This window comes from Balaenoptera musculus, chromosome 15 (genome assembly GCF_009873245.2).
Source record: "Balaenoptera musculus isolate JJ_BM4_2016_0621 chromosome 15, mBalMus1.pri.v3, whole genome shotgun sequence".
Lineage (NCBI taxonomy): Eukaryota > Metazoa > Chordata > Mammalia > Artiodactyla > Balaenopteridae > Balaenoptera > Balaenoptera musculus.
Window position 1 is genome coordinate 86,910,513 of NC_045799.1, and position 26,137 is coordinate 86,936,649.

Sequence of the window (26,137 nt, forward strand, 5' to 3'; positions counted from 1 at the left end):
ATAGGGTCTTTGCAGAAGTAATCAAGTTAAGATGAGATCATGAGGGTGGGCCCTACTCCAACATGACTGATGTCACTATAAGAAAAAGAAAATGCCTTGTGAAGACAGACACCCAGGGAGAAGACAGCCATGTGATGTGTCTACAAGCTGAGGAACACCGAGGACTGTCGGCAAAAACCAGAAGCTGGAAAAGGCAAGGAAGTCTTCTCCTTTAACAAGTTTCAGAGGGACCCTGGCCACCAACAGTGTGATTTCAGACTTCAAGCCTCCAGAACTGTGAGGCAAAATATTTCTGTTGTTGAAAGCCACACGGATTGTGGTGCTTTGTTAGGGCAGCCCCAGGAAACAAATACATGTGGTGAATTACCTGGACTGATTTAAAATGTTAAATCAAACTTGCATTTCACTTGGTCACAATACTTTTTATGTATTACTGGATTGGATTTGCTTGTATTTTGTTAAGGGTTTCTGTGTCTGTGTTCATGAAGAATATTATCTGTAGTTTTCTTGGGATGTACTTGTCTGATTTTGGTATTAAGGTATTTTTCTTTTAATGTCTTTGTCTTATTTTGATATCAGACTTTTACAGAAAGAGTTTGGAGAAATAGGTTTTTTTTTTTAAGACTGTTTTTTAAGGGAAGTTTAAGGTTCACAACAAAATTGAGAGGGAGGTACAGAGAATTCCCCATATACCCCCTCCCCCTACATATGCATTGCTTCCCCCATTTTATCATCACTCACCAGAGTGGTGCATGTATTACCAAGAATGAACCTACATTGACACATCATAATCACTCAAAGTCAATGGTTTGCCTTAGGGTTCACTCTTGTTTTTCTCTGTTCAATGAGTTTAGATGAACTGGGGAAATGGTTTTGTTTTTTAATTTTCCGTTTGTTTGTTGCTACTGTATAGAAATACAATTGATATATGTGCATTGGTGTTGTATCCTGCAACTGTGGTAAGTTCACTTATTCTAGTTCTAGTTGGGTTTTCTTAGCATTTTTTATATATTTCCATGTGCACCTTCCTTTCCAATCTTTCTGCCTTTTTTTCCCTGCCTGCTTCACAGGCTGGGACTTCCAGTCAACGTTGAGTAGAAGAGAGAGTGGACATCTTGTTTTATTGCTAATCCTAGGGGGAGAATGTTCAGCCTTTCACTGTATGTATGAAGTCAGCATTAGACTTTCAGAGATGCTGTTCATCAGGCTGAAGAAGTTTCCTTATCGTCCTGGTTTGCAGAGTTACAATCATGAATCGGTATTAAATTTTGTCAAAAATTTTCTGCATTATTTATCTTTTTCTGCAATTTATATTTTCTGCATATGAGATGATCATATGGTTCTTTTAATATGGTGAGTTACATTGATTTTTCAAATAATTAAACCAACATTACATTCCTGGCATATGCTCTGCTTGCATTCGATTGCTATTATTTTTCCTTTAGAAGTTCAATAGAATTCACTAGAGAAGCCATCTGGACCAGGAATTTTCTTTGTGAGGAAGGTTTTTTTTTTTTTAATTGTGGTAAAATATACATAACAGTAACCTTTTTTTTTTTAAGACTTAATTTTGTTTATTTTTGGCTGTGTTGGGTCTTCATTGCTGTGCGCGGGCTTTCTCCAGTTGCTGCGAGCGGGGGCTACTCTTTGTTGCAGTGCGCAGGCTTCTCATTGCGGTGGCTTCTCTTGTTGTGGAGCACGGGCTCTAGGCCCGCAGGCTTCAGTAGTTGTGGCTCGCGGGCTCTAGAGCACAGGCTCAGTAGTTGTAGCGCACGGGCTTAGTTGCTCTGCAGCATGTGGGATCTTCCCGGACCAGGGCTTGAACCCATGTCCCCTGCATTGGCAGGCGGATTCTTACCCACTGCGCCACATGGGAAGTCCCAGTAACCATTTTTTAGGTGTACAGGTCAATGGCATTAAGTGCCACGAATTTAATGGCTTGAAACAACAAAAATGTACTGCCTGCAGATCTGAAGGTAACAAGCCTGAAATGAGACTTAACAAGGTTAAAATCTAGGTGTTGGTGGGACGGGTTCCTTTTGGAGGCTCCAGTGGAGAATCCATTCCTTGCCTCTTCCAGCTTGTAGAGGCTACTGGCATTCCTTGGCTGATGAATGCATTACTTCACTCTCTGCTTTCAACATCACATGGCCTTCTCCCTAACTTTGACAGTCTTTGACAATTCCTTTTGTGCAGCACCCTTGTAATTACATTGAACCCACCCAGATCATTCAGGGCACTCTTCCCATCTCAAGATCCTTAACTGTACACATCGGCAAAGTCCCTTTTTCCATGTAAGGCAACATATCCACAGGTTCTGTGATTAGAACCTCTTTGAGGGGGCATTATTCCATCTATCACAGTCCGTCCTCTGCCCCCCAAAGATTCACATCCATCCAATATGCAAAATACATTCATCCCATCCCAACATCCCCCAAAATCTCAACCCTTTATAGCATCAACTCAAAGTCCAAAATCTCATCTAAATCTCATTAGCTCACAAGTCACAAATCTCGTCATCCGAATAATGTAAATCAGGTATGGGTTTGACTCTATGTATGATTCATCCTGAGGCAAAATTCCTCTTCATCTGTACACTTAGAAAATAAATGATCTAATCCCAAAATACAGTAGTGAGATAGGTATGGGGTAACAGTTATAGACATTCCCATTCAAAAAGGGAGAAAATGGAAGGAAAAAGAAATTGTAGTCTCAAGCAATTTTGAAATCCAATGGAGAAAACTCAATTAGGTTTCTTTTATTCTTTTTTAATTTTTTAAATTTTTTTTTTTTTTTTTTTTTTGGCCGCACAACTTGTGGGATGTTAGTTCCCAGACAAGGGGTCGAACCCGGCCCTTGGCAGTGAAAGCAGAGTCCTGACCACTGGACCGCCAGGGAATTCCCTCAGTTAGGTTTCAAGGCCTAGGAATTATCCTCTGTGGCTTAATGTTCTGCCCTCTGGGCCCACATCTCCACCCTGAATCTTCTTCCTTTTTCATCCAGGGTAGCACATGTTTGCAGCTGAGTAGTATTATGAGGTTGTTTCCTGCCTATAGAATTTTGAGGGTCAGACAGCCTTCTTTCATTTCATCTTTCTCTGTCCCTGTCAGTCCAAGCTGGCAGTGTTTCTGCTGATATGACATGCTCAAAAACCTGTGGATCTCCCATGTATATCATTCACAGGTCTCATCCACAGGTCTTTTCTGAATAATTCCATCCCTGTTTTTTGCTTCTACAGAGATGGCACACACCTAATCTCTTCAAAGAGCCCTCTGTGTCACCAAATGTTGTGACCTTTTGTTCCTCTCTAGGCACCAGAAAAATGTTGTTCAGCCACACCTTTGGCTTTCTCTCCAAAGCATGCTTTCCTGACAGTGAGTCTCCTAATTTTACCATCTTTTGCAATCTAAATAGGTTCTTTTTCATGTAACTGTAGGATACAATCTAGCTAAGCTTTCTGTCACTATATAGCAAGATCCCTTTTTCATACAGTTTCCAACAACATGTTCCTCATTTCCTTCTGAGCCCTCCGCAGAGGTGACTTTAATGTCTATATTGCTACCAACAGTCTGTTTATGATAATTTAGGTACCACCATCTAAGATGATGTAGGTTTTCTATACCGCAGTTAATATCCATATGCCTACTAACAGACTATTCAAGGCAATCGAGGCATCTTCTATGACACTTCTCAAAATTCTTCCAGTCTTTACCTAATTCCAAAGCCAATTCCACATTTTTGGGTATTTGTTATAGCAATACCCCACTTCCCAGCACCCGTATCAGTATTTTGTACTTTTTCATTGCAGTGTGGCAATCTATTATTTGACTATAGCAATATGTTCATCCAGTCTGTTGTTAATAGACATTTGGGTTATTTCCAGTTTTCAGCTATTTGCATGTGGCTTCTAGGAATGAGCCTTTTTTGGTGGACATATGCTTTTATTTCTCTTGGGTAAATGTCTTGGAGTGGGATTGCCTCAAGGGTTATTCTTTTTCCACTCTTGGTCCACTGTGGACAGCCAGATTCCATGCTGCTTTTAAAGGCTGGTAGGTTATCCCTTCGTTAATCCTGATTTTATCTAGGAAGTTCAGGTCCATTCCCAGCCTTGCTGGGACCTAAGCCTTCCTCTCCTATTGCTTTAACCCAAGTTCCTAAGACCTTTATTATTTCTGAAAACCTTGTGAGTGGTTTGCTTCAGCTTTTGTTCATCCCTGTAACTTAAAGTTCCCCCTATATCTGGCACCTTTTCTTGCTTTGGCTCCAACTATGTATTAAAAACAGTTTTGGGGGTAAAATGTTACCTAGCATTTCTATATGTTTGGGGAAGAGGGTGAATATACTTCTGCATCAGTTCAGACCATCATAAGAAGTCTCTGATTTAAAACTTTACCTTTGAGGGACAACTTTTTGGAGCAAGTAATATTGATATATCCATTTTACATGTGAGCAAACTGAAGCTGAGGGAAGTTAAGTAGCTTGTGCAAAGTCTAATTCGGACAGCCAACATGTTTGAGATATTTAAAGCTTCCTGGGGCTCATGGAGGATGTGAGCAAATCCCTTCACTGTAGGTAGGAGTTTTAGAATGGATATTTGAGAGGTACTGCCTGAGAAGGTAACTCAGAGTGTCACAGGAGGATTTGATTTCATGATCTTCACAGTATTCAATGAGATGATACTGGTTCAGCAATTAGCACACTGCCTGTAACATAGTAAGTGGTAAAAAAATGTTTGGGGGACTTCCCTGGTGGTCCAGTGGTAGGGACTCCGTGCTTCCACTGTGGGGGGCAGGGGTTCGATCCCTGGTCAGGGAACTAAGATCCTGCATGTCGTGTGGCGCGACCAAAAACCAAAATAAAGTTTGGGACTATTGATATTATTAATTAACTAATTTATTTATTTATTGGCCATGGCGTGTGGGATCTCAGTTCTCCCACCAGGGATTGAACCCGTGCCCCCAGTAATGGAAGCATGGAGTCTTAACCACTGGACCACCAGGGAAGTCCCTTGATATTATTAATGAAATTATTATATTTTTTTCCTGCTTTTAGAGTCCTTCCCCTTCCCCACAATATGATTTACAGAGCCATAGGCAGCTTCCCTACCAAGCCTCCTAAAACAAGAGGTTATGGGTGGGGACTTCCCTGGTGGCACAGTGGTTAAGAATCCACCTGCCAGTGCAGGGGACACGGGTTCGAGCCCTGGTCCAGGAAAATCCCACATGCCACGGAGCAACTAAGCCCGTGTGCCACAACTACTGAGCCTGCACTCTAGAGCCCGTGAGCCATAACTACTGAAGCCCACGTGCCACAACTACTGAAGCCCATGCGCCTAGAGACCGTGCTCCACAACGAGAGAAGCCACCGCAATGAGAAGCCCGCGCACCACAACGAAGAGTAGCCCCCGCTCACCTCAACTAGAGAAAGCCTTCGTGCAGCAGTGAAGACCCAACGCAGCCATAAGTAAGTAAATAAATAAATAAATAAATAAGAGGTTATGGGTGGACCAGAATTTCCTGATTAAGAACTTTGAAGATAAGTTGCTAGCTTTATAGCACAGGGGAAATGCCACAGGGGATATGAGGCTGGTCTCTGGTACCAGACAGCATGGATTTGAATCCCAGATCTTCTATCAGCTAGCTCTGGGGTCTTAGTGTGTTGAAGTTTTCTGGCTGAACTGGAGATAATCATACTACTATTTCCTAGATCTATCGTGAGGAGTTGATGAGTTTCTAAAGAAAAAGCATGTATAAGAGTGCTCAGTACATAGCAGGCACATTCAGTAAATGTTAGTGTGGTTAGTGTGCTTAGTATTCAGTGCTGTTTATCAGGCATTCCTGGCTTTCTGTCTTCCAGGGACATGGTAGTGTCCTGCTTGTGGCTGGGTAGAGCCATGACACAAGTTCTGGCCAATGAATTTTGAGTAGAAGCGTTGTGTGTCACTTCTGGGCCAGAGCAGTTAAATGCTCCAGAGTACCTTCCCTTTGTCAGGATGGCGGAAATTCCAGATAGTGGCTGCCCCCTTATCCTGGTTTCAGGCTGATGAGGATGAACATTAACCTTCGTTGTTTCAGGCCTCTGAGATTTGAGATTGTTACTGCAACATGATTGAGCCTATCCTGACTAACATGTGAACTACTGTTCATATTTCTAGGATATACTCCTCAAAGCATTTAGTAACTCTTTTGAAGGGTCCTTAGTAGGACTTGGAAATGCTTGCATTTTTGTAGGATAACTGATGGTAGCCCCTTTCTGCGTGACTCCCTGTGTAGTGCACCCCAACTTCAGTGCTCTGCATTCTGAGTTCTGTCAGTTTGCTTACAGAGTTCTCATTTTCCTGAATGGAAAGCAATAAAAATGACTGCAAAAACATTAACAGTCTTAATGTAATTGGATTCTTGCCACTAATCAAAGGGTTTTAAAAATAAGAAATTCCTGGCTTCCCTGGTGGCGCAGTGGTTAAGAATCTGCCCGCCAATGCAGGGGACACGGGTTCCAGCCCTGGTGCAGGAGGATCCCACATGCCACGGAGCAACTAAGCCCACGCGCCACAACTACTGAGCCTGCGCTCTAGAGCCCGTGAGCCACAACTACCAAAGCCCACGTGCCTAGAGCCTGTGCTCCGCAACAAGAGAAGCCACCGCAATGAGAAGCCCGCGCACCGCAATGAAGGGTAGCCCCCGCTCGCTGCAACTAGAGAAAGCCCACGCGCAGCAACGAAGACCCAACGCAGCCATAAATAAGTAAATGAATAAATAAATTTATTTTAAAAATCAGAAATTCCGTTTTCTATTTACCATTTCCTGAATGAAACAGAAATAGTATAAGGATTAGGCTTCTTTGGCGAGATCTAAAGAAGTTACAGGCAGGCGTATTTCAGTGCACGCTTCCCAAGCACTCTCTCACAGTTGAGATATCTGGCAGTGGAGCCCACAGCTCGTAAGGACTGAACTCCCTCTGCTGGAGGCATTCACAACCAGTCACGTCGGAACCAGCGGTTCATTTTTCCTTCCACGGCACCCACGTTTCCAGCCCCAACACCCACTGCACTGTGTGTGGTGTGAGAATCCTGCTGTGTTCTGCTGCTCCATTCAATTCCAGCAGGAACTTTGGAGGGTGGGGATGTTATCCCTGGTTATCCCTGTGTGGCGTCCCTCACTCTCCTCTCTCATGCCGTAAAAAATTCCATACTTAGCAAATGCTCAGGAAATGTTTGTGAGAATAAAACAAACTGTCAACTTAGAGCAGTGGTCTCTCACCTGGGCTGCACCTGAGCATCGGCCAGGGAACTTTAAAAAAAAAAAATCCCGAGTCCGGGCCATACCCGAGACCAATTAAATCAGAACTCCTGGGGGTGGGCTTCAGGCAGAGTATATTTGAATGCTCCCCAGGTGATGAGTGCCGCCAAGATGCAGGACCACTGAAATGGAGGCTGTGTGACCATATATCAGGGGTGTTAAAGTAAAATAATAAATTTCATGTGCTGTTATTCTTGAGTAATATCTGACTTCATACTTGTTTAATGCTTCACAGTTTTCAAGGTGCAGTGAATGTTTAAACATTTAATAAAGATCTTACAGTCCAACAGGGGACAGAGATATGTATCAAATAATGCCAGGAAGTTAGAGGGAGGCGGGGGGTGGGGGGGTGGGGGAATGTGTGTGCCCCAGTCTTGGGAGGGGAGAAAGTGCCGAGCACAGCATTCGATGCAAAAACAGCCTAAAGGAAGCCCGTGGTGGCAGGAGGAAACAGCATCCCCCTGTGGCTTGGGAAAGCTGCTGTATGCCCACCTGTGGCAGAGGTACACCGCTTCCTCAGTTGTGCTGGGGCAGAGCATTGTTGTTGGTGCCAGCCCACAAAGAGGTCCGGTAGCTATAGCAAGGAGAACTAACTACCTGGGGAGGCTGGGGCCCTTCCTAGGACCCTGACAGGGACCCTGGGCTCTTGATCGCTGTTACCAACTCCCTGGGTTGTTTATGGGTGTCCCGTTTTAGGGGGTCCAAGGTCCCTACTTTTGAAACCAGGCCCTCCCTAGTGGAGCCCTGCCAATCGCTCCAGCTTCCTCGTCTGCTCCCACTTTTAGCCTCAGGAGGACCACAGCGTTTGCAGCTGTGTGATGCCTCAGGGCTTGCGTGCCTGCGGGGACCCCCTCCCTCCTGCTCCTGCTGAATTCCTCATTCCTCCAGCCGCAGCTCAGGCTCTACTCATCCTGGGATCCCTTCACCCCGGCAGCGCCGGGGGAACCCTCTTGTGCGGCGCTCCCACAGTCTTGTTTTGGAAGTCAGGACACTGGATCCATTCGGGTCGCCCGTCTGTCCTCCAGACGGGGGAAGGTACCAAATGCATCTTTGTATCCTCAGCACCCAGCACAGGGCCCGCCTGGCCTCCAGGCGACAGTCAGGAGACCTGAGTGAGTGAGCCAGTGAGTGAGTAAGAGGGTGGTAAGTGAACGAACGACTGAATGACAAGGTGGGTAAGTGAGCGAATGAGCTAGTGGGTGAATGAATGAGCGGGTGAACGACTGGGCGGACGAGAGGGTGAGCGTGTGAATAAATGAATGAATGACTGAATGGGTGCCTGAGTGAGGGCAGGTGGGGGCTGAACGAGTGGGCGAGGGTGCTGGCAGCGAACCGGCGGCCTGGAGCGGCGGACGCGGGAGGGCTGAGCGCACGCCCGGACCGCGCCACCTGCCCTACCCGGGGCCGCGTGGCCGGGGCGGGACGGGGCGGGGCGAGGCGAGGACGGGAGTAGGCGTGGCGAGGTCGGGCGCGGGCGTGGTAGGCCCGGGTGGGCGGGGATAAGCTGGGAGTGGGCGTGGTAGGCCCGGGTGTGGGCGGGGCGAGGCCAGGCAGAGCCCAGGCGGGCGCGGAGGAAGTCACGTGGCGCGCGCTCACATGACTGGCGGCGCGATGGACGTGCTACCCGCGGCGCCAGCAGCTGCTGCGGCTGAGCCGGAGGCGGACGAGGAGGCGGACCCGCCGGCGGCAGGTATGGCAGGCACCCACCAGGCTCCGCGCCGCTCCGGCCTGCGCCCCCTGAGACCCTGCGGCCTTCGGCACTCTGCTTGTCGGCGGGCGCCCCGCGCCCCGCCGGGTCCCCCCTCCCGCTCCCGCGTCCACGCCCAGGAGGGCGCGTGGCCGCGCGGCCCAGAACCGGAGCACCTGTCCGGGTCTGCGCCTCGCCGCGCGCTTCTGCCCGCGTCTCCCCGGGACTGTCCGGGTCCCTGGGGGCCGCAGGGCCCGCCCGCCCCGCGCTTCCTGCCTGCCTGCCTGCCCGCCGCGTGGGGCGCAGTCCCTGGACCTGCCGGGCCTTGGCAAGAACTGTGGCCGCTCAGGACTTGGGTGTTCTCGAACGCCAGCCCTTCGTGTTTCTCCCTAAGTGCTTTGCTTAGCGGATGAGCGTGAGGCTTGCGTTTTCTAGGATGTCCCTGTTTAAATTGGTACCCCCTCTAGTCCTCTAACTGGAGGATAGATGAAGGTGGGGGTTGGTGTGAGTTACTGCTGCTTCTTGCGGGGTGGCGGGGGCCCAAGGTTGGAAGCTCCGGCTGGGCCGTCTGGCGAGGTGTCCCTGAGGAGGCCATGCTTAAAGTGAGTTCTGGAGGGCTGCTAGACAGTGGATTCATTAGGGAGAAAAAGAGGCGGGAGTGGCGTGAAGCTCCTGGGCGCAGGGCTGGCGTTGCGCCGGGTTGGCCTCATTGGCGTGAAGTCCCTTGGTGAGTCTGCGTCTAGGCAGCAGTCCCCACCCCGCCACCCCCACTGGTCTTTAGTTACTTTTCCTTTCCATGTAGCCGTGTAAGGAGAAGCATGTGATGGCTCTTGCTCGTGGTTAGAACACTGTGTTCATGAGGTCACACGTTCGAGCCCAGGTGGGCCAGTCGGCCCACCTGTACCAGGGCCGCACGCTGGGCCCCCAGTGTTTGGGTAGGAATGGTTCTTCCCCCGAGGATTGTAAAGCAGCTCAGCGTTCCTGGATGTGATGGTTACTCAGGGGTCTCTTTGCAGGTACAGGGACAGCACCGTTTCCTGCAGGGCTCACCCACTAGCTGCTGTTGTGGTGTCATCTACCACAGTTTTCCGAGACTGGCAGCGGGCCTTCCTTGGGGCCCTGGTGATTTTATTAGCCATCCTGGATGGCAGGTGAAATGGTAGAGGAAAACAAAAACCAAAAAACCCACAACCCAGAGGCAAGTGACTTGTCCACAGTGGGCAATGTTAAGGGGGCATGTCATGGTGTGGATGGTGTTTGGAAGGGCTGGAGTCAGAAGATACAAGTCTTTGAGAATGAATTTTGTCCAGAGATGATATGTGTATCTCTCATGCTTTAGCAAGGGTTTATTTTTGACTGTTGAAGAAGTAGTGGCTTATGGGTATACAACAAATTTCCTCCTCTCTGGTGTTCTGTCCACACAGCCAGAGCCCACCGTTAGTGTTAATTGTGGGGATCGCGGGGGTCTAGGTCTTTGTAGTAGCTTTGGGATTGTCAGAAAAAATTGTGTTCACTGTGGTTTTCAGCCTTAAGGGTCTTATTATATTTCTAATCCCTGGAAGCTTAAGATGTAAATGATAACTTCCTCCTGACAAATTTAACTTTCAATTATGCAATACATGGACAAACGCATAGAACATTATAGATTAAAGTCTCACCCCATTTGCAATCACCTCCTCTTACCAGTTTGGGACGCATCCTCTTATCTCTATTTTTGTGTCTTATACATACGTGTACTCACACAGTGTTCACCTCCTTGTGTGCTTGTGCCCGTGTTTCCCTAGCGCAGTGTATTAGTTTTCTGCTGCTGCTGTAACAAATTACCACAAACATAGTGGCTTAAACAGCAAAAATTTATCATCTTACAGTTCTGGAGGTCAGTTGCCCCAAACAGGTTTCCCTGGGCTAAAATCCAACTGTGGGCAGGGCTGCGTTCCCTCTGGAGGCCCTCGGGGAGAAGCCATTTCTTGGCCTTTTCCAGCTCCCAGATGCCTTACGCATTCCTTGCTGGAGGATCCCCTTGCTCCAGCTACCATGGGCCACACCTTTCTTGTCCTGTCATCTCTCTGATTCTCTTTCTTTTGTTCACTTCTTCCGCTTTTAAGGACCCCTAGCATTACATTGGGCCCACCTGCTAATCCACATCCTTGCCCTCCTTTCACGGTCAGCTCATTAGCAACCTAAACTTCATCTACACCTTTAATTCCCCTTTACTGTGTAATCTAACAGATTCACAGGTTCCAGGGATTAGGATGAGAGTACCGTTAGGGGCCATTATTCTGCCTTAGATACCCCCAAGGAGTGGAATTGCCGGGTCATAGGGTGGCATATTTTTTGTTTTAACAAATCCTTACAAATTATCCTCTCTGATGGCTATTACCAATTTATACCTGTAACAGCAGTGCATCTTTTCCCCATAACCTCATCACCATTTCATACCATTTTTTAAAAAACTCCCTTCAGCATTAGAGAAATTAAGAACGTGTTTTATTTTTGTTTTAATTTCTATTTCTTCGATTATCAGTGAGGTTTAGTTTCTTGTAATACTTTGACCTTGTATGGCCTTCTGAACTGATTGTTCTTATTTTTTGCCCATTTTCTTAAGGGATTGTCTTTTTTTCTTTGATTTTTAGCAGTTCTTTGTGTATTTTGGACATAAACCTGTGGTGGGTTTTATATTAAAATCATTAACTATCAAAATATCTGACTGGAACACTCTGTTTTCTGACTATGCAGCATGAGAGTTTATTTCAAGGCTTGTTTAGAGGTTACAAAGCTCAATGATTGTGCCTTAGAGTGACAAAGAATGAGTATGATATGTGCTTGATTGTCTAATCTGATTTTTGCGATTGCATCATACACTGATAAAAAAAATATAGACAGATTACCACTGTGTATCCCAGCCCTGCTTTCTTACAACCCTGCAGACCTAAACTTGGTTTTAATTTATTGATTTATTTATTTATTGGCCACTCTCTGCGGCTTGGGGGATCTTTGTTCCCTGACCAGGGATTGAACCCGAGCCCTTGGCAGTGAAAGTGCCTCGTCCTAACCACTGGACCGCTGGGGAAGTCCCCTAAACTTGGTTTTTAGAACAAGGGAGAATCAGCTTCACTTCCGTTGGAGCGCCTCATTGGACGGTACTCCATACATCCCATTTGGTTAGGAAACTCTGAGCCGTTTGTCTTCCCAAACCTCTGGCTGCCTCCTGGTTGTCTATGGGGTCAGGCCTGACCTCTGCTCATCCTCCGAGCGCCTCCATGACCGGCCGCCGCCCTCTCTGCACGCCTGCGCGGTTTCCACGCCCCCTGTGCTCCCACCACCACCCTCGCTGCTCCTGCTCTGCCTGTACACATCTGTTATGCAAGTCATGAGCTGTCACTTGAGATGTGTGCATTTGACGGATTAAATTATACCCTAAAGTACCATCTGCATTGGGGCAAAAAACCTTCCTGCCCGTTCCTCTCCCTCCGTTACACACATTTCCGTTGTCAGCTCCTGATCGGCGGAAACCATTATTTTTCTTTACATCCCAGTGTCTAGAATAGTATCTGCTTTTCGGAAAGGGCTCTGATGTTGGAAAAAGTTTTTTTTTCCCCCCCGTGGCATGCGGGATCTTAGTTCCCTGACCAGGGATCGAACTTGGGCCTCCTGCAGTGGAAGCTCGGAGTCCTAACCACTGGACCACCAGGGAAGTCCCTAGAATTACATTTTTATCGTAAGTGTTTTTTAGGATAGTATCACATTTTAGTTTGGTAACAATGGTAGCTATGCGGATATTATTTAAATCGGTGTTAATGGTCTTTGAACTCCGTCTCTTTCTCCCTTTCACACACACACACGCACACACACACACACACACACACACATATACACAATTTGCAAGGTAAAAGGTGTCCATTTGAAGAAAGAGGAACTGAATCACTATTACGTAGAACACATTTTGCCAGAACTTGTGGTTAGCAAGAAAGTGATATGTTCTGGGTTGGGGAATTCTGTTTTGGTTTATTTTTTCCTTCCTAAGAAAAAAGCACCAGAAAAAGAGATGTTTGGCCTGCAGTGTGCTGGGGTGACGGGGAGGGGCTGGAGTGGTGAGATGTTGGAGAGATGTGAGCCGCCTTCTGTGGCCCGCGGTGCGTGTTAAGAGGAGCTCTGCCCTGGTGGTTAGAACCTGGGGCAAGTGAGCAGACAGGCGGCCCGGACCCTCGGGAATTCGAAGAGCTCGACCCTTGACCACGCACATTACCCTCTGAAGAACTGTAGTGCTTTCATCCTTTGAACGTTTTTGTTGCAGAATCGTTAAGAAGTCATATCCAGACTTGGGGTAGACGTTCTTGGTGAAAGTACCAGTATTAAAACCTCACGTGGGACAGACGGGCGCAGGAGGGCCCCAAACATGATCTGTGAGTTGAGCTCTAGGGGAAGCTGAGGCCCCACTTGGCTCTATTTCCTGCTGGCCAGGTTGTAGGAGGACACACGTGTCCTTGGGGTGTGTGGATAGGCATGTTGGCGGGGGCGGGGTGGTCCTTCAGCTCTCTTACCCAATTTCGAGTATGTGTGCTAAGCAAAAGGAAAGTGAAATTTCACGATTGATGAATTCCAGGGACGCTTGGTAGGGACTGGAGACATCCCTGAGAAGTACATTTACATGATTTTCCGAGAGTCTTTAACCTGATTTGTGCTAGTGAATTCTCTCCTACAAGTCTTATGAGTGAAGTGCAAGCAGACCAGTAAAGTCTCATGTGGTATGTGATTCGGCACCGCGAGGGGAATGTTGCTGTACACGTAAGATAAGCGCAAATACAAACGTCTTGTCAAAGGGAGCGCGCCCGTGAGCTCACGGCTGCTGTGTTGTAGCGTGTTTCCTTTTTCCTGTGCATATGCGTTTGACATAGTTAACCTCAGGGTGCATTTACGTTCGGTTTGGTAGTCTGTGCGTTTCACTTAGCGTCATTCTACACTACTAAGAAGTTTTCCTAATTCACTATTTGATGTCTGTGTAATAATGAATCAAGGAATGTACGTTTGTGCCTTTAAAGTGCTAATGTTGTAAAATTTGATCCTTTACGTTGAATCAGTATTAAAAAAATGTCCTGATGCTTGCACTTGGTAAACAAAGTTTCTCTCCTGCTAAACTAGTTCCCCAACCTAGAGGTGACCGCTGCTGTCAGCAGTGCGTGTTGAATCACAGTCTTAGTAAGCTCTAGGGGGATGTCCTTAGATGATCTCTGCCATGTCCTGTTTAGTGACCTTTTGCAAATGCAAGTACTGAGTCCCAGCACCCTCCACTGAGGATGCTGAGAGAAGCCAGAGAAAATACAGACCGTAAGACTCCTCTTTATATTAAGTTCAAAGCCATGCAGAATTAGACTCTGCTGTGTGGGTTAGAATTAGACTCTGCTTACGCAGGTGATGAAAGTATAAATGAAGAGCAGGTGAAATGGCGTGAAAATGGGGCTGTGGTCGCCTCTGATAGGAGAAAGGAGGGTCTGCGAGGTACAGGTCATGGGGGCTTCCAAGATCCCAGCCATCTTTTAATTTTTGACCTGGATAGTGGTTCCACATGTGTTTGATACATAGTTTTGTTAAACTGTCCATAGACATTTTATACCCCTGTGTGTGTGTGTGTCTATTTCACGGTAGAAAGTGTTGGGGGAAAACCCAGTGTGTCCCAGATCCTGAGACATTAGGTGGACTTGCTAACAACACAGTTTGACAAGCAAAGGTGGGTGCTGGGGATCTCATTTTAAAACAGTTTTGTGGGAGTTTTGGTCTCCCTTAGTTTTCACTCTCGAGTTAACATTGGAGGTGTATTTATAATGAAACGCATGTTTTGTTGTATTGACATCCACTCCTCATCTCGCTGTTCATCAGCAGGAGATCCCTGGCTCCGCTGTGTCCGATGTCTGTGTCTGGGTATTATTGGCGCTGGCCCGGCCCGCTGGCGAGTCCAGGTGTTCCAGTGGCCCCTGGGACCAGCAGGAAGGAGGACCGAGACGCCAGGGCCGCTGGCATCTGTGTGGCAGTGGGAGGGATGTCTGGGAAAGTCACCTGCTGTTCAGAGTACGCAACTCTTTGGCAGAGGCCATCTGCTGAGGCAGAGAGTCAGGTGATACTCCTGACTTGGCACAGTTAATTATCTTTAGAAGAGTAATTTCACCTCCCAGCTCCGGAGATGTTCCAGTCCAGACCGGGGGTGGAGGGCTTTTCCAGGAACTGGCCACTCACTGCTGGGGTTTCGCACGAAAGGGAGATTTGAAATTGCGCTGTCAGCTCTTGAGGACCCGCGGACGGTCTGCACGTGCGCGGGCCTTTATCTCGTGACGGCTTCTGCACACCGAGCGTCCTTCTTAGGATGGACCGTGAAGTAGGGGGTCTTGTGGGAGTTTCTCCAAGAGGTTATAGTTTGCCTCTGCCCCGTGGAAGGGGCCTGTTTCCCCTGAGAGGGTCTCTGCTGGGCGTACGGAGTCTCCCATCCTCTACCCCCTTGCTGGGAGGGAGTTGATTTGGGCGTTCTTTGCAGAGCAGTAGCGCTGTGTGGTAGCTGTGATGACTGAGCCTTCAGAGCACGTGCCGTGTGCCAGATGCCCTTCCTCGTGCCTGATGTGTGAAGCAGCTTAATCCTCTCTGATGCTATGAGGCGAGGCGTCTCACCACCCCTGCTTTACAGATGGGGAAACCGAGGCACGCAGAGGCCGTAACTTGCCCGGCACCTACAGCTAGCGGGTGGCGGAGCTGGAGTGCCGTCTGGCGCGCGGCTCCGGCCCCCGGTGGGAGTGTTGCCTTCCCGCTCCAGCGGCGTAGCTCGGCTGCCCCGCGGACCCCTTTCAGGACCCCGTCTGGAGGATTCGCTCCCGACTGCTTTAGCCAGTGCCTCCCCGACGGAGACCCTTCTCTTCTCAGAGGGCTTTTCTGAGCGGGAGAGGTGGCTCCGTGAGCCTGTGCTCGTAAGGAGCGCCCGAGACCCTCGTGAGGTGTCACGTTCTCTCTGCAGAAAGGAGCGCCAGCGCCGGGCAGCGGTGAGGGTGCGGGCTTGGGCCTCAGCCCTGCACCCCGTCTGCTGAGCGTCCCGAGTTCAATCCGGGGAGCGGGGCGTCGACCGGGGGCTTGTTTCCAGCTGGCTTGGGCGTGAGAGCTCTCAACAGATCACGTCACGTGTGTTGAGACCCACGGGCCGAGTTCCCCCAGCTGTTTGAGATGCTTAGATCACCCTGGTTCACCGGTTTCGGAGTTCTGGGCAGACAGGCACTGCGTGAGAGTCCCGTCTTCGTGGCCTGGAAAACTGGGTCTCCACCATTTAGTGCAGAGGTTTGATTGGGGCGGGGAAGCTGACTAAATATTTTTCTCTCTGTGACATTTTTCACGGTTCCTAATTTGTTCATGCCAGTTTCCGAGGCGTTCCGTGTTCTGGTTGATTAATTGCATTCCTGGTCGTTTACCCCGCAGGCAGCTGGAAGGCAGGGGCCTTTTTTTAAAAAAAATTTTATTTATTTTTTATACAGCAGGTTCTTATTAGTTATCTATTTTATACCTATTAGTGTATATATGTCAATCTCAATGTCTCAGTTCATCCCACCCCCCGCCCCCTCCCCAGGCAGGGGCCTTGTCTCACTCCTTGTGCCCCCTTCTGTGGATCAGCAAATATCTGTTTAAATGGATTGAATTGTATGTCACTTGGCTTGTGCTGTCGGGTGATCGCTCGGACTTTTATTAAAGGGACCGAATGAGGCTGGGAACACAGGTCCTCCATTTAGCCGCCACTGGGATCGAGACACACCGAGTCTGCCAGATATTTTGGAACGTGTTCACTTTTGTGTCCAGAGACCCTAGAAAACCGGAGTCACTTTCAGACGGAACCATCCAGGCCTGGGAGGAGGGTTTAAAAAAAGAGAACAAAACCAAAACCAGATGGAATTTAGTTACACAGAGGTGAGTATTCTTTTTGGAACTTTGAACTTCTACTTTGTGAGTTATTCCAAGATTTCCCGAGTTAGCTAAAGTAGTATTCTTTTTAAACTCTGGAAAAAGTCCCTGGGTCTCCCCACATAAAAACATTCCAGAAATGAGAGACCTAAGAGGCTTCTGGAGGGAGAGACTCAATGAACCCTTTCAGAAGCAGGTTTGGTGAGATTCACGGAGAAGCAGGGGTCCCGTGGCTGCCCTGCGGGTTCCTCTTGCTCCAAGTTGAGTCAGAGGAAGTCGTCTGATAGGTGACTCCTTTCGGGACTGGACTTCAGTCTTGTGACGTCCTAAGGAAACAAACCAGCGATCTTCCCCTCTCTTTGTGCTTTGGCCCCTCGACTCTCCCTCGGGAAGGAATAGCCACTTTCGGCCGGAGAAGCCCCGTGTGTGTGAACGTGAGTGGTTCACGTCCCCGGGGGTCCCAGGGGCAGTCGGCGCTCTGGGGATTGCCAGCAGAATTTAGGGAGTCACGTGTCAGGGGACCCAGTGCTTGAGGGAGCCACGTCCCCTGGCCAGCAGTTCATTCGCTCTGTGGTTTCATCTGGGCACGGGTCCTGTAAAAACCAGCCGCGTGCTAGTTGCCTTCACATATAAACATATATTTAACATTCTTGTAGCCAGCCAGTAATGTAGATGGTATTGTCCCCATTTTGGAGAGGAGAAAACTGAGTGCAGAGAGGTGAGCGGCTCGTTCACAGCAGGGTTTGCGCTGAGACCCTCTGACCCCTGGCCCAGGCGTGGGGTGTGCCCGCCCCTGCTCCTCTCCACGTTGTGGGCCTCGAATGAGGCCCTGTGAGTTAAGGAGGCAACAAGGATCTGGTGTCATCGGGTAACCTGGTGCAAGTTCAGGCCCCACGCATCACCTGGCTGACTCTGACCAGGCGGGCCGTGCTGCCGGCTGGGCCTCCAGTTTTCACATCTGTGAAATGGGGTCACAGTACCTACTTAGACTGTTTGTAGGATTCAGGAGATGTTATATCAGCATCCAGAAGGTTCAGACAGTGGTCGTGGCTCTTGCTCGAGTGGTGGTCGATACCGCATACAGCTATCCGGGTGACCGTCTTCCTCCCTGCCTTTGAATTCATGCGAAGAGGAAGAAGAGGGGAGAAAAGCACTTTATTAAGGGGAACTTGACTGGTTTCTTGGCCCTCAGTGGCTGCTTCCCCTTCGACTGACTTGCAGCTTCAGGCCACGCGGACCCCGGGGAGGTCCACAGGGTCCTGAGTGTGGCCACTTGGAGCTTCTGTGGCAACATCACCAGCTCACATTTTCTTACTTGTGCCTGAAACCCAACCGAAGGGTTTCACGGGTAGATGGTATTGTCCCTTCTTAGCAGACACCTTCTTTAAGATTGCGAGCTGTGTTCCAGGCACAGTGCTGGGGTGGGAGGATACTTAGTTTGTGTTCACAAAAACTAGAGAGGAGGGAAGGAATTCATAAAGCATTTTTAAAAGCTTTATTGAGATATAAGTCACATACCACATAACTCACCCGTTTCGAGGGTACAGTTCCGTGATTTTTAGCGTCTTCCGAGAGTTTTGCAGCCTTCGCCACAGTTGAGTTTAGAGCATTCTCATCAGCCCGTACCCATTAGTAGTCGCTCCCCATGCCCCCAACCCCCTCTTCCCCCAGCCTAGACAACCACTGCTCTTTCTGTCTCTGTAGATTTGCCTGTTCTGGAAGTTTCATATAAATAGAACCATATAATTTGTGGTCCTTTGTGACCGACTGCTTTCACTCAGCACAGTGTTTTCAAGGTTCATCTATGTTGTAGCATGGGTCAGTACTTCATTTCTTTTTATGGCTGAATAATATCTCGTTGTATGGATAATTCACATTTTACTTATCCATTCATCAGTCCACGGACATTTGGGCTGTTTCCATGTTTTGGCTGTTATGACTGATGCTGACGTGAACATTCATATACAAGTCTTTGTGTGGGCATAGGGTTTCATTTCTCGTGGGTGTACACCTAGGAATGGAATCATTGGGTCACATGGTAACCCATGTTTAACCTTTTGAGGAACTGCTGGACTGTTTTGCAGCAAACTATGAGGGTTCCAACTTCTCCACATCCTCACCAACACTTGTTATTGCTTTTTTCATTATATCCATCCCAGTGGGTGGAATCTCATGTGGCTGGTCATCTTTTCATGTGCTTGCTGGCCTTTTGTACATCTCCTTTGGAGAAATGTCTATTCAAATCCTTTGTCCATCTTTAAAATTAGGTAATTTGTCTTTTTAAAAAACTTGAGTTATGAGAATTCTTTATGTATTTTAGACCCAAGACCCTTATCAGATACATGGTTTACAGATGTTTTCTTCATTTCTGTGGGTTGGCTTTTTACTTTCTTCATGGTATCTTTTACAGCACAACAGTGTTTAATTTTGATGAAGTTCAATTCATCTATTTTGTTCTTTAGTTGATGCTTTTGGTGTCATACCTAAGAAGGCTTTGCCTAACCCAAGGTCATAAAGATTTACTCCTGTATTTTCTGCTGAGAGTTTTGTAGTTTTAGCTCTTACATTTAGGGCTGTGATCCATTTGGAATGAGTTGTTGTGTATGGTGTGAGGAAGGGGTCTGGTGTCATTCTGTGGCATTTGGAAACCCGGTTGTCCATCATAAAGAACTTTTGGGGTGCACGTGCTGTGTGCCACTCCTGTGCTAGGCAGTATTAGGGAATCAAAGCGCCCTGAAGGCGTTTATGTGGTGTGTGGGAGAAACCCGTGAACAAGATGGATTAGGAAAGCTCAGCAAGGACGTTCAAGCCAATCACGAGAGTAGGAAGGGTCAGTGATTCCAACTGGGGCTCGGGAAACACTTCACTGGTGAAGGGGTGTCTGAATTGAGCTTTGGAGGCTGGACGGGATTCAGTTTGGGAATTCTCAGCTAATAAGTACCAGAGGGCTTGGAGGGACCTTAAGAGAGAGTTTATATTTTGCTTCAAGGTACAAACACTTAAACCTTCTCAGGAAGGTGAAAAACATTCTTCTCTTGCTGGGTAGGTTGGTTACCCGCAAGGCACGTTACAGCTTTCTGTGATCAGGGGTTTTGCCTTCTGTTCTTTGAGGGGGGGTAAAAGGATTTCACTGCAACCTGGCAGAGAGGCCTTGGGGGGGCATGGGAGGACACCGCCAGCTTGAGGGTGTCGCTGCTCCGGGGCTCCGCGTGGCCGTGCGTGTTGACAGCCGTCCTGCGTGAGCAGCTCTGTCTTCTCGCGCGGCTCCCCGAGGCGCGGTGCCTGTCGCTGCCGAGGCCTGAGTGCGCCTTGTGCAGGTGGGGAGGGCATGGGGCTGTCGCCTGCCTGGGAGAACACAGTAGGCCTCGAGTTCCCCGCACGGCCTTCTTGCTCCTGCGAATTGGGGTCCTCCTTTCCGTCCACAAATGCTCACCGAGCGCTCACTACATGCCAGGCAGTGTTCTCGATCGCTGGGATACCAACGGTGAACAAAATACACAGAGAGGCCCGCTCTCGGGGGGCCGATGTTCCTGTAGCGGGAGGCGGACGGTACTCGGCAGACGCGGCGAGTCGCTGGCGCACGTTAGAGCCGCGGGGGCAGCCAGGGCGCAGGGCCGTTCGTCCCTGAGGGAACGCCACTGAGAGTGAGTTCTGCCCCCGATTGGAAGGAGGTGGCCTGGTGCGTTTCTGGGAGGAGAACCCTGGCAGAAGAGGCGGCAGGTGAAGGCGCCGGGCCGGCAGCGGCGCGCCGCGTTCACGGGGCGGCCGGGCAGCTGGCGTGGCTGGAGAGCGGGGGGCAGGCGGGCGGGGGCTTTGCTGGCCGAGGAAGGTGAAGGGGCTTTTTGGGGGGGCGGTGGTGGAGCTGGGGAAACCCCGCGTTCGGAGCTATTCTCCTTAGCGGTTGCCCTTCTGATCCTCAGTTAGGAAACTTCAGTGTTTTTTTTTTTAAATGCTGCCAGGAAACATGCACAGATCACTCAGGTGACTGCGGTAACTCTCCGAGGGGGGTTTCTGCAGGGAGTGCTGGTGACGTAGTGCGGTCCACGTGGGAAGATAAAAGCCTTCCGGGAAGCGTCTGTGAGCAGGAGAAAAATGTGGAATTCTTTAGGAGTGGATTCTAAGGATAGAATAAAAAATAGGGCAGACTATTTTGTGAACGGTGACATTCTTCATGCTGTCTTTAAGAGTAGAAAGCAGTTAGTAGGAGAACGGCTAAATGATTTTTAGTTCCATATCTAAGTTATTATTCAGTCTTTACAGGTAACAGTCTTAATAACTTCGAAAATATGGAACAGTGTTGTAAAAGGAAAGAAATCAAGGTAAAATGGCAGATGAATTGCGACTGTATTCAAGAGTCAAGGGCCTACCAGAAGGGCGAGGAAAACCGGACGGAAAATAATGAGTGTCGGCCAGCATGGGAGGCAGCTGGAACCCCTGCTGCTGGGAGTGTAAACTGGCTCAGTTACTTGGAAAACTGGAATTATTTACTGAGCTGCACATACGAAACCCCAGGATCCAGTAATTTCACTCTCAGGAATGTACCGAACAGAAATGCGTACATGCGTCCACCAACGTGCCGGTCGGTGCTGGCGTGTGTGTAGCAGCAGCGTGTGAAGCTGCCCAGATGCCGCGCGGCCGCAGAGTGAGTAATAGGCCGCGGCTGATCACACGGCGGGATCCACAGCAAGAAGATGGACCGTCTGTGTCCCATGAGCCGCGCAGAGGGGCTGTACACACCACGTTGAGTGGAAGAAGTCAGAAACAGAGGAACTCAGGATTTGAGTCCACGTGTATGGTATCAACAAAGAATCAGGCAGAGGTAACCTGTGGCTTTAGAAGTCTCTCCCTTGGGGAGAAGGGAGCGTGACGGGTACCTTCCTTTATCCAGGTGCTGTTGCCCTGACGTGTAAATTCATTGAGCTGAACAGTTTTGAGATGTTCGCTTCTCTGTTAGCACACTCTGTTTCAATATAAAAGGGTTTTAAAAGCCAGTGGGGAAAAAAGGGAATTGTATGTTTATTGTATATAATGAAAGACAATGTTTGCATGGACTTTCTGGACACTTATGTAGAGAAAGTGCACAGACCTGCCTGGAAATCGTACCCATCAACTCTAGGATAGTGGTTACTTTGGAATAGGAAAAAGGGGGTGGGGAGGATGGTATGCATCTGTAACATTTTGTTTATTAAAACTTCTCTTCAGCAAAAAATAGGGCACAATGTCCTTTTTAGTGAAATCTTGGTGGATACATGGGTTCTGATAGTTCCTGTATTTTCACGTATGTTTGAAGTATTTCACAACAAAAATACATGTATTTAAAAGGATAGGATGGAAGTGAAACAGTGTTCATAGTGATTATCTGAGTGGCTAGGAATTTAGGAGGTTTTTGCTTCTACAGAAAAGCTGAAAGAAACGTGGTCATGGAAGCTTGGAAACATGCTTGGTATTTGAAAATTGTTTGTGTCATATCACAACCCTATACACGAGGATAATGCACACAGTGAACACGGATATATATGGATTGTTGAGTTGGAGAGATTTTATTTCAAGATTTTTTTTTTAAATGGATTTTAAAAAATAAATTTATTTATTTATTTATTTATGGCTGCGTTGGGTCTTCGTTGCTGCACACAGGCTTCAATAGTTGTGGCTCGTGGGCTCAGTAGTCGTGGCTCACGGGCTCTAGAGTGCAGGCTCAGTAGTTGTGGCACGTGGGCTCAGTAGTCGTGGCTCACGGGCTCTAGAGTGCAGGCTCAGTAGTTGTGGCGCACGGGCTTATTAGTTGCTCCGCGGCATGTGGGATCTTCCCGGACCAGGGCTCGAACCCATGTCCCCTGCATTGGCAGGCGGATTCTTAAACACTGCACCACCAGGGAAGTCCCTTTATTTCAAGATATTGTAACATTACATAAAATAGGTTATTAAAAGAAAAGTAAACCTTAAAGTTGATGAAATTGAGGCCATGCACAGTTTGTTCAGTTGAGCTCCTGAGTTAGGGACAATCAAAAGCTGGCTGGTGACAGATCACTTTTTAGGGCGAGCTGACCACAGATGGGGCAGCTCTGTTTCCTGGCGTTTGGGGGGCGTTCCTGTCATTCCCTGGCCATGGAGCTGCTGAATGCTCATTTCTGAGGCCATGGCCATGATAAGGATGAGGAAACTTCTGCTTCCATTTCCTGACAACAGTTTGTTAACTGCAGAATAACAGTGTAGCCTAGAGAAGTTTTCAGAGGTTGAGACAGTTTCATGAGCCTGAGAAGGAATATTCAGGTTGAAAAGGGTGTCTGCTGACCCCATCTTACGTTATTTCGGTGAAAAGGTTGTCTGTCGTCTGGAATGTCGTTCGTTCCGCATTTGACGACTGCAGAAAGCAGGGTGGCAGCATTTGTGCACATCTGCTTTTCGTTAGATGAGGGGCACGGGTCTGGGTGAGGCCCTGAACTCCTTCCCTCCGGTTGCCCTGTGACAGTGGTTCTCACGCTGTGGCCCCCGGATCAACAGCAACATCTGGGGACTTGTTACAAATTCAGATTCTTAGGCCCCGCCCTAGACTCTGGGACTGGGGCCCAGCAATCTGTGTTTTTTTAAGTGTAAAATATACATAACGTAAAATTCTAACCGTTTTTAGGTGTACAGTTCTGTGGCATTAAGTGCATTCATATTGTGCCTCCATTGATACCATCCATCTCTAGAACGTATTCATCTTGCAAGATGGAAACTCTGCCCCATTGAACACTCCCCCTCCATCCTCCCGGCCCGCAGCCCCTGGTCCCCACCATCTGCTTTCTTTTTCTATGAATTTGCTCTAGGGACCTCACGTGAGTGGAATCATACATTGTCTTTTTGTGTCTGGCTTATTTCGCTGGACACGATGTCCTCAGGGTTCATCCACGATGTCGCCTGTGTCAGTACTTCCTTCTTTTTTAAGGCCGAATAGTGTTCCGTCGTGTGGATGGACCGCATTTTGTGGATGCATTCATCTGTCAGTGGCCACTTGGGTATTTCCACCTTTTGGCTACTGTGAATAATACTGCATTGAACATGGCTGTGCAATTATGTCTTCTAGTTCCTGCTTTCAGTTCTTTTGGGTACAGACCCAGAAGTGGAATTGCTGGCTCCTATGGGGATTCTATATTTAATTTTTTGAGGAACTGCTGCACTGTTTTCCACAGCGGCTGCACCAACTTTTACGGTCCCAGCAGCCACACGCAAGGATTCCAATCCCTCCACGCCCTTGCCAACACTTCTCTTTTTTTGGTAAGAGCTACCTTAACCACCAGTGGGCGGGCGAGCCCGCAGGTGCTCCTGATGCGTGCTCAGCTTGGAGACCTCAGCCCTGGGACGGTGCTGTGTCTCGCTGGTCCCTGTCCTCCCCACATTCTGGTGAACGAGCAGCCGCGGACGGCAGTGGTGGTGGAACCCTGAGCGTGGAGTCCATCAGAAGACATGTTCGTACGCACCTGCCACTAAACGAAGAAAATAGGGACCTTCCGCGCTGGCTGCCTTTGGGGGCCACGTGACCTCTCAGGGCTCGAAAGGCACTTCACGCTGAGGGGAGCTCTGCCAGCAGGGAGGACCCCGGGGCTGCGTGGGCTGAGCGGGGTTAGGAGGCTCTCCTAGGGCTTAGAGCAGCCCCCCACTGGAGCCGGCGTGGGTCGTGTGGGCAGCCAGGCTGGCCTCGGCCCCCGTGGGTGGCACCCTGTGCTCACTGTGGGGGGGGGGTCTCCCAGTCTGGACTTCCGTGTTGGTCAGCATTTGCTGAGGTTTGCTTAGATAAAGCAAGGGTGTGTGCGAGACAGCGTGGTTTATTCAGCAAGTCCTGTTCGTTTCCCAGAGCTTTGTTTGGGAGTAAGGGCCCCAGATGTTAGCTGCGAACAGAACACGTGGGGTTAGACCTCTTGGGATGCATCCCAGTGGCAGGGTTACTGCCTAAAGGTTCTGATGGGAGTGTGTTGGGAAGGATAGTTGGTCTGTGTGTGTGTTTGAAGTTTCATTGCTTTGATTTGTGGATAGCCGACTTGGAGAGTCCCAGAATCTCAGAGTTGAAGGGGTGTTAGATACTCCTAGCTGGCGGCTTCCCTCTTCATGCTGTGTGACCTTGGGGGCACACAGTGCGCTGGCGGCTGGCCTGGGAGCACTGCGGCCCCTCGTCACTGTCACCCCGGAGCCAGCGGAGCGAGATATCCAGAGAGGGGGGAGTGTGAGGCCCGGCCTCGCTGACCGTGAGGCCCTGATCCGTGGGCCAGCCTGGAGCCAAGGGCCCGACACGTGTTGTCTTGGGGAGCACGTGCTAAGTTTTACTCAGCAGATTTAGAGACTCTCTTGGGATTGGAACAAATGAGATCTGGGCTGGAGGCAAGGGTTCCCAAATGCGTCTGGGAGCTGGTTATCTTAGCTCTGCTGTCTCGTTCTGTTCCCACAAGGGCCATCCGTGTGGGCCGGTGTTAGCCTGATTCTCAGCCTGCGGGTCTGAGAGCTGCTTCCTGGCCCAGTGTCAGGACAGTGGGTGGCTTTTCAAGGCCAGGGCTTCCGGCTCCAGGGGACCCCACGGTAGAGCAGTTTTGTGCTGGAAAGTTTGGAGGGAACACCCTTGGAGAGGCCTGTTGGAAAGCTCAGAGGCCGTCACTCGCCAGCCACACTGCTGGGGACGTCGGAGACTGGATTTCCGCCCATGTCTGTCTAAGGTCAGAGCCAGCCTTTGTCCACCACCGTTCATCAGGGGCCTGGCTGGCCTCTCTTGTCCGAGCTGTTTCATCTCTGAGGGGGCTGGCTTGGTGGACAGTGCCTCTTCCAGGCCCTGGTCTTATGGGGCTGCTAAAACCTGTGTAGGAGGCTCCATTTGATAAGAGTCTTAAAGTCCTGCCGGTGACCTTGACATTGACTCCCTTGGTAAACCAGAATCTCCTCCCTGCGTTTCTGCCCTTTCGTCAGCATCAGCGTGTGGGCCATCACATGACAGTGCAGCCTGTCTGAAATGGTCTTTTTCCCTTCTTTTTTTGCTCTTCAGTTTTTTTTTTCTTTGAAAATATGGGTGTCTTAGTTTAGTAAATTGATGTTTGGGATGGTGGCTTTCTTGTGATTGAAACTTTTGCAAAGGGCTTGTTCTCAGGGTGGTTGAGAGTAACGTCTTTGGTTTAAAATGTGTCTTTTGAGTTGTCTTTTAAATCCTCCAGCGATCAAAATTCAGCTTTCTCAGCAGCATGTGATCATTTGGTAATCATTATTGAGC

General features: G+C 48.9%; 1 protein-coding gene across 4 annotated transcripts in view; it reads left to right on the top strand.

Annotated features, from left to right (window-relative positions):
- Nucleotides 1–8,871: 8,871 nt before the first annotated feature.
- The window catches only part of SNX8 (sorting nexin 8), a 39,857-nt gene continuing 22,591 nt past the window's right edge, over nucleotides 8,872–26,137 (top strand). For all 4 annotated transcript variants that reach the window (XM_036824352.1, XM_036824354.1, XM_036824355.1 and 1 more), the window contains exon 1: nucleotides 8,872–8,988. In XM_036824352.1, the coding sequence (XP_036680247.1) occupies nucleotides 8,895–8,988 (94 nt within the window). In that variant the 5' untranslated portion in view covers nucleotides 8,872–8,894. The remainder of the gene's footprint in view (nucleotides 8,989–26,137) is intronic.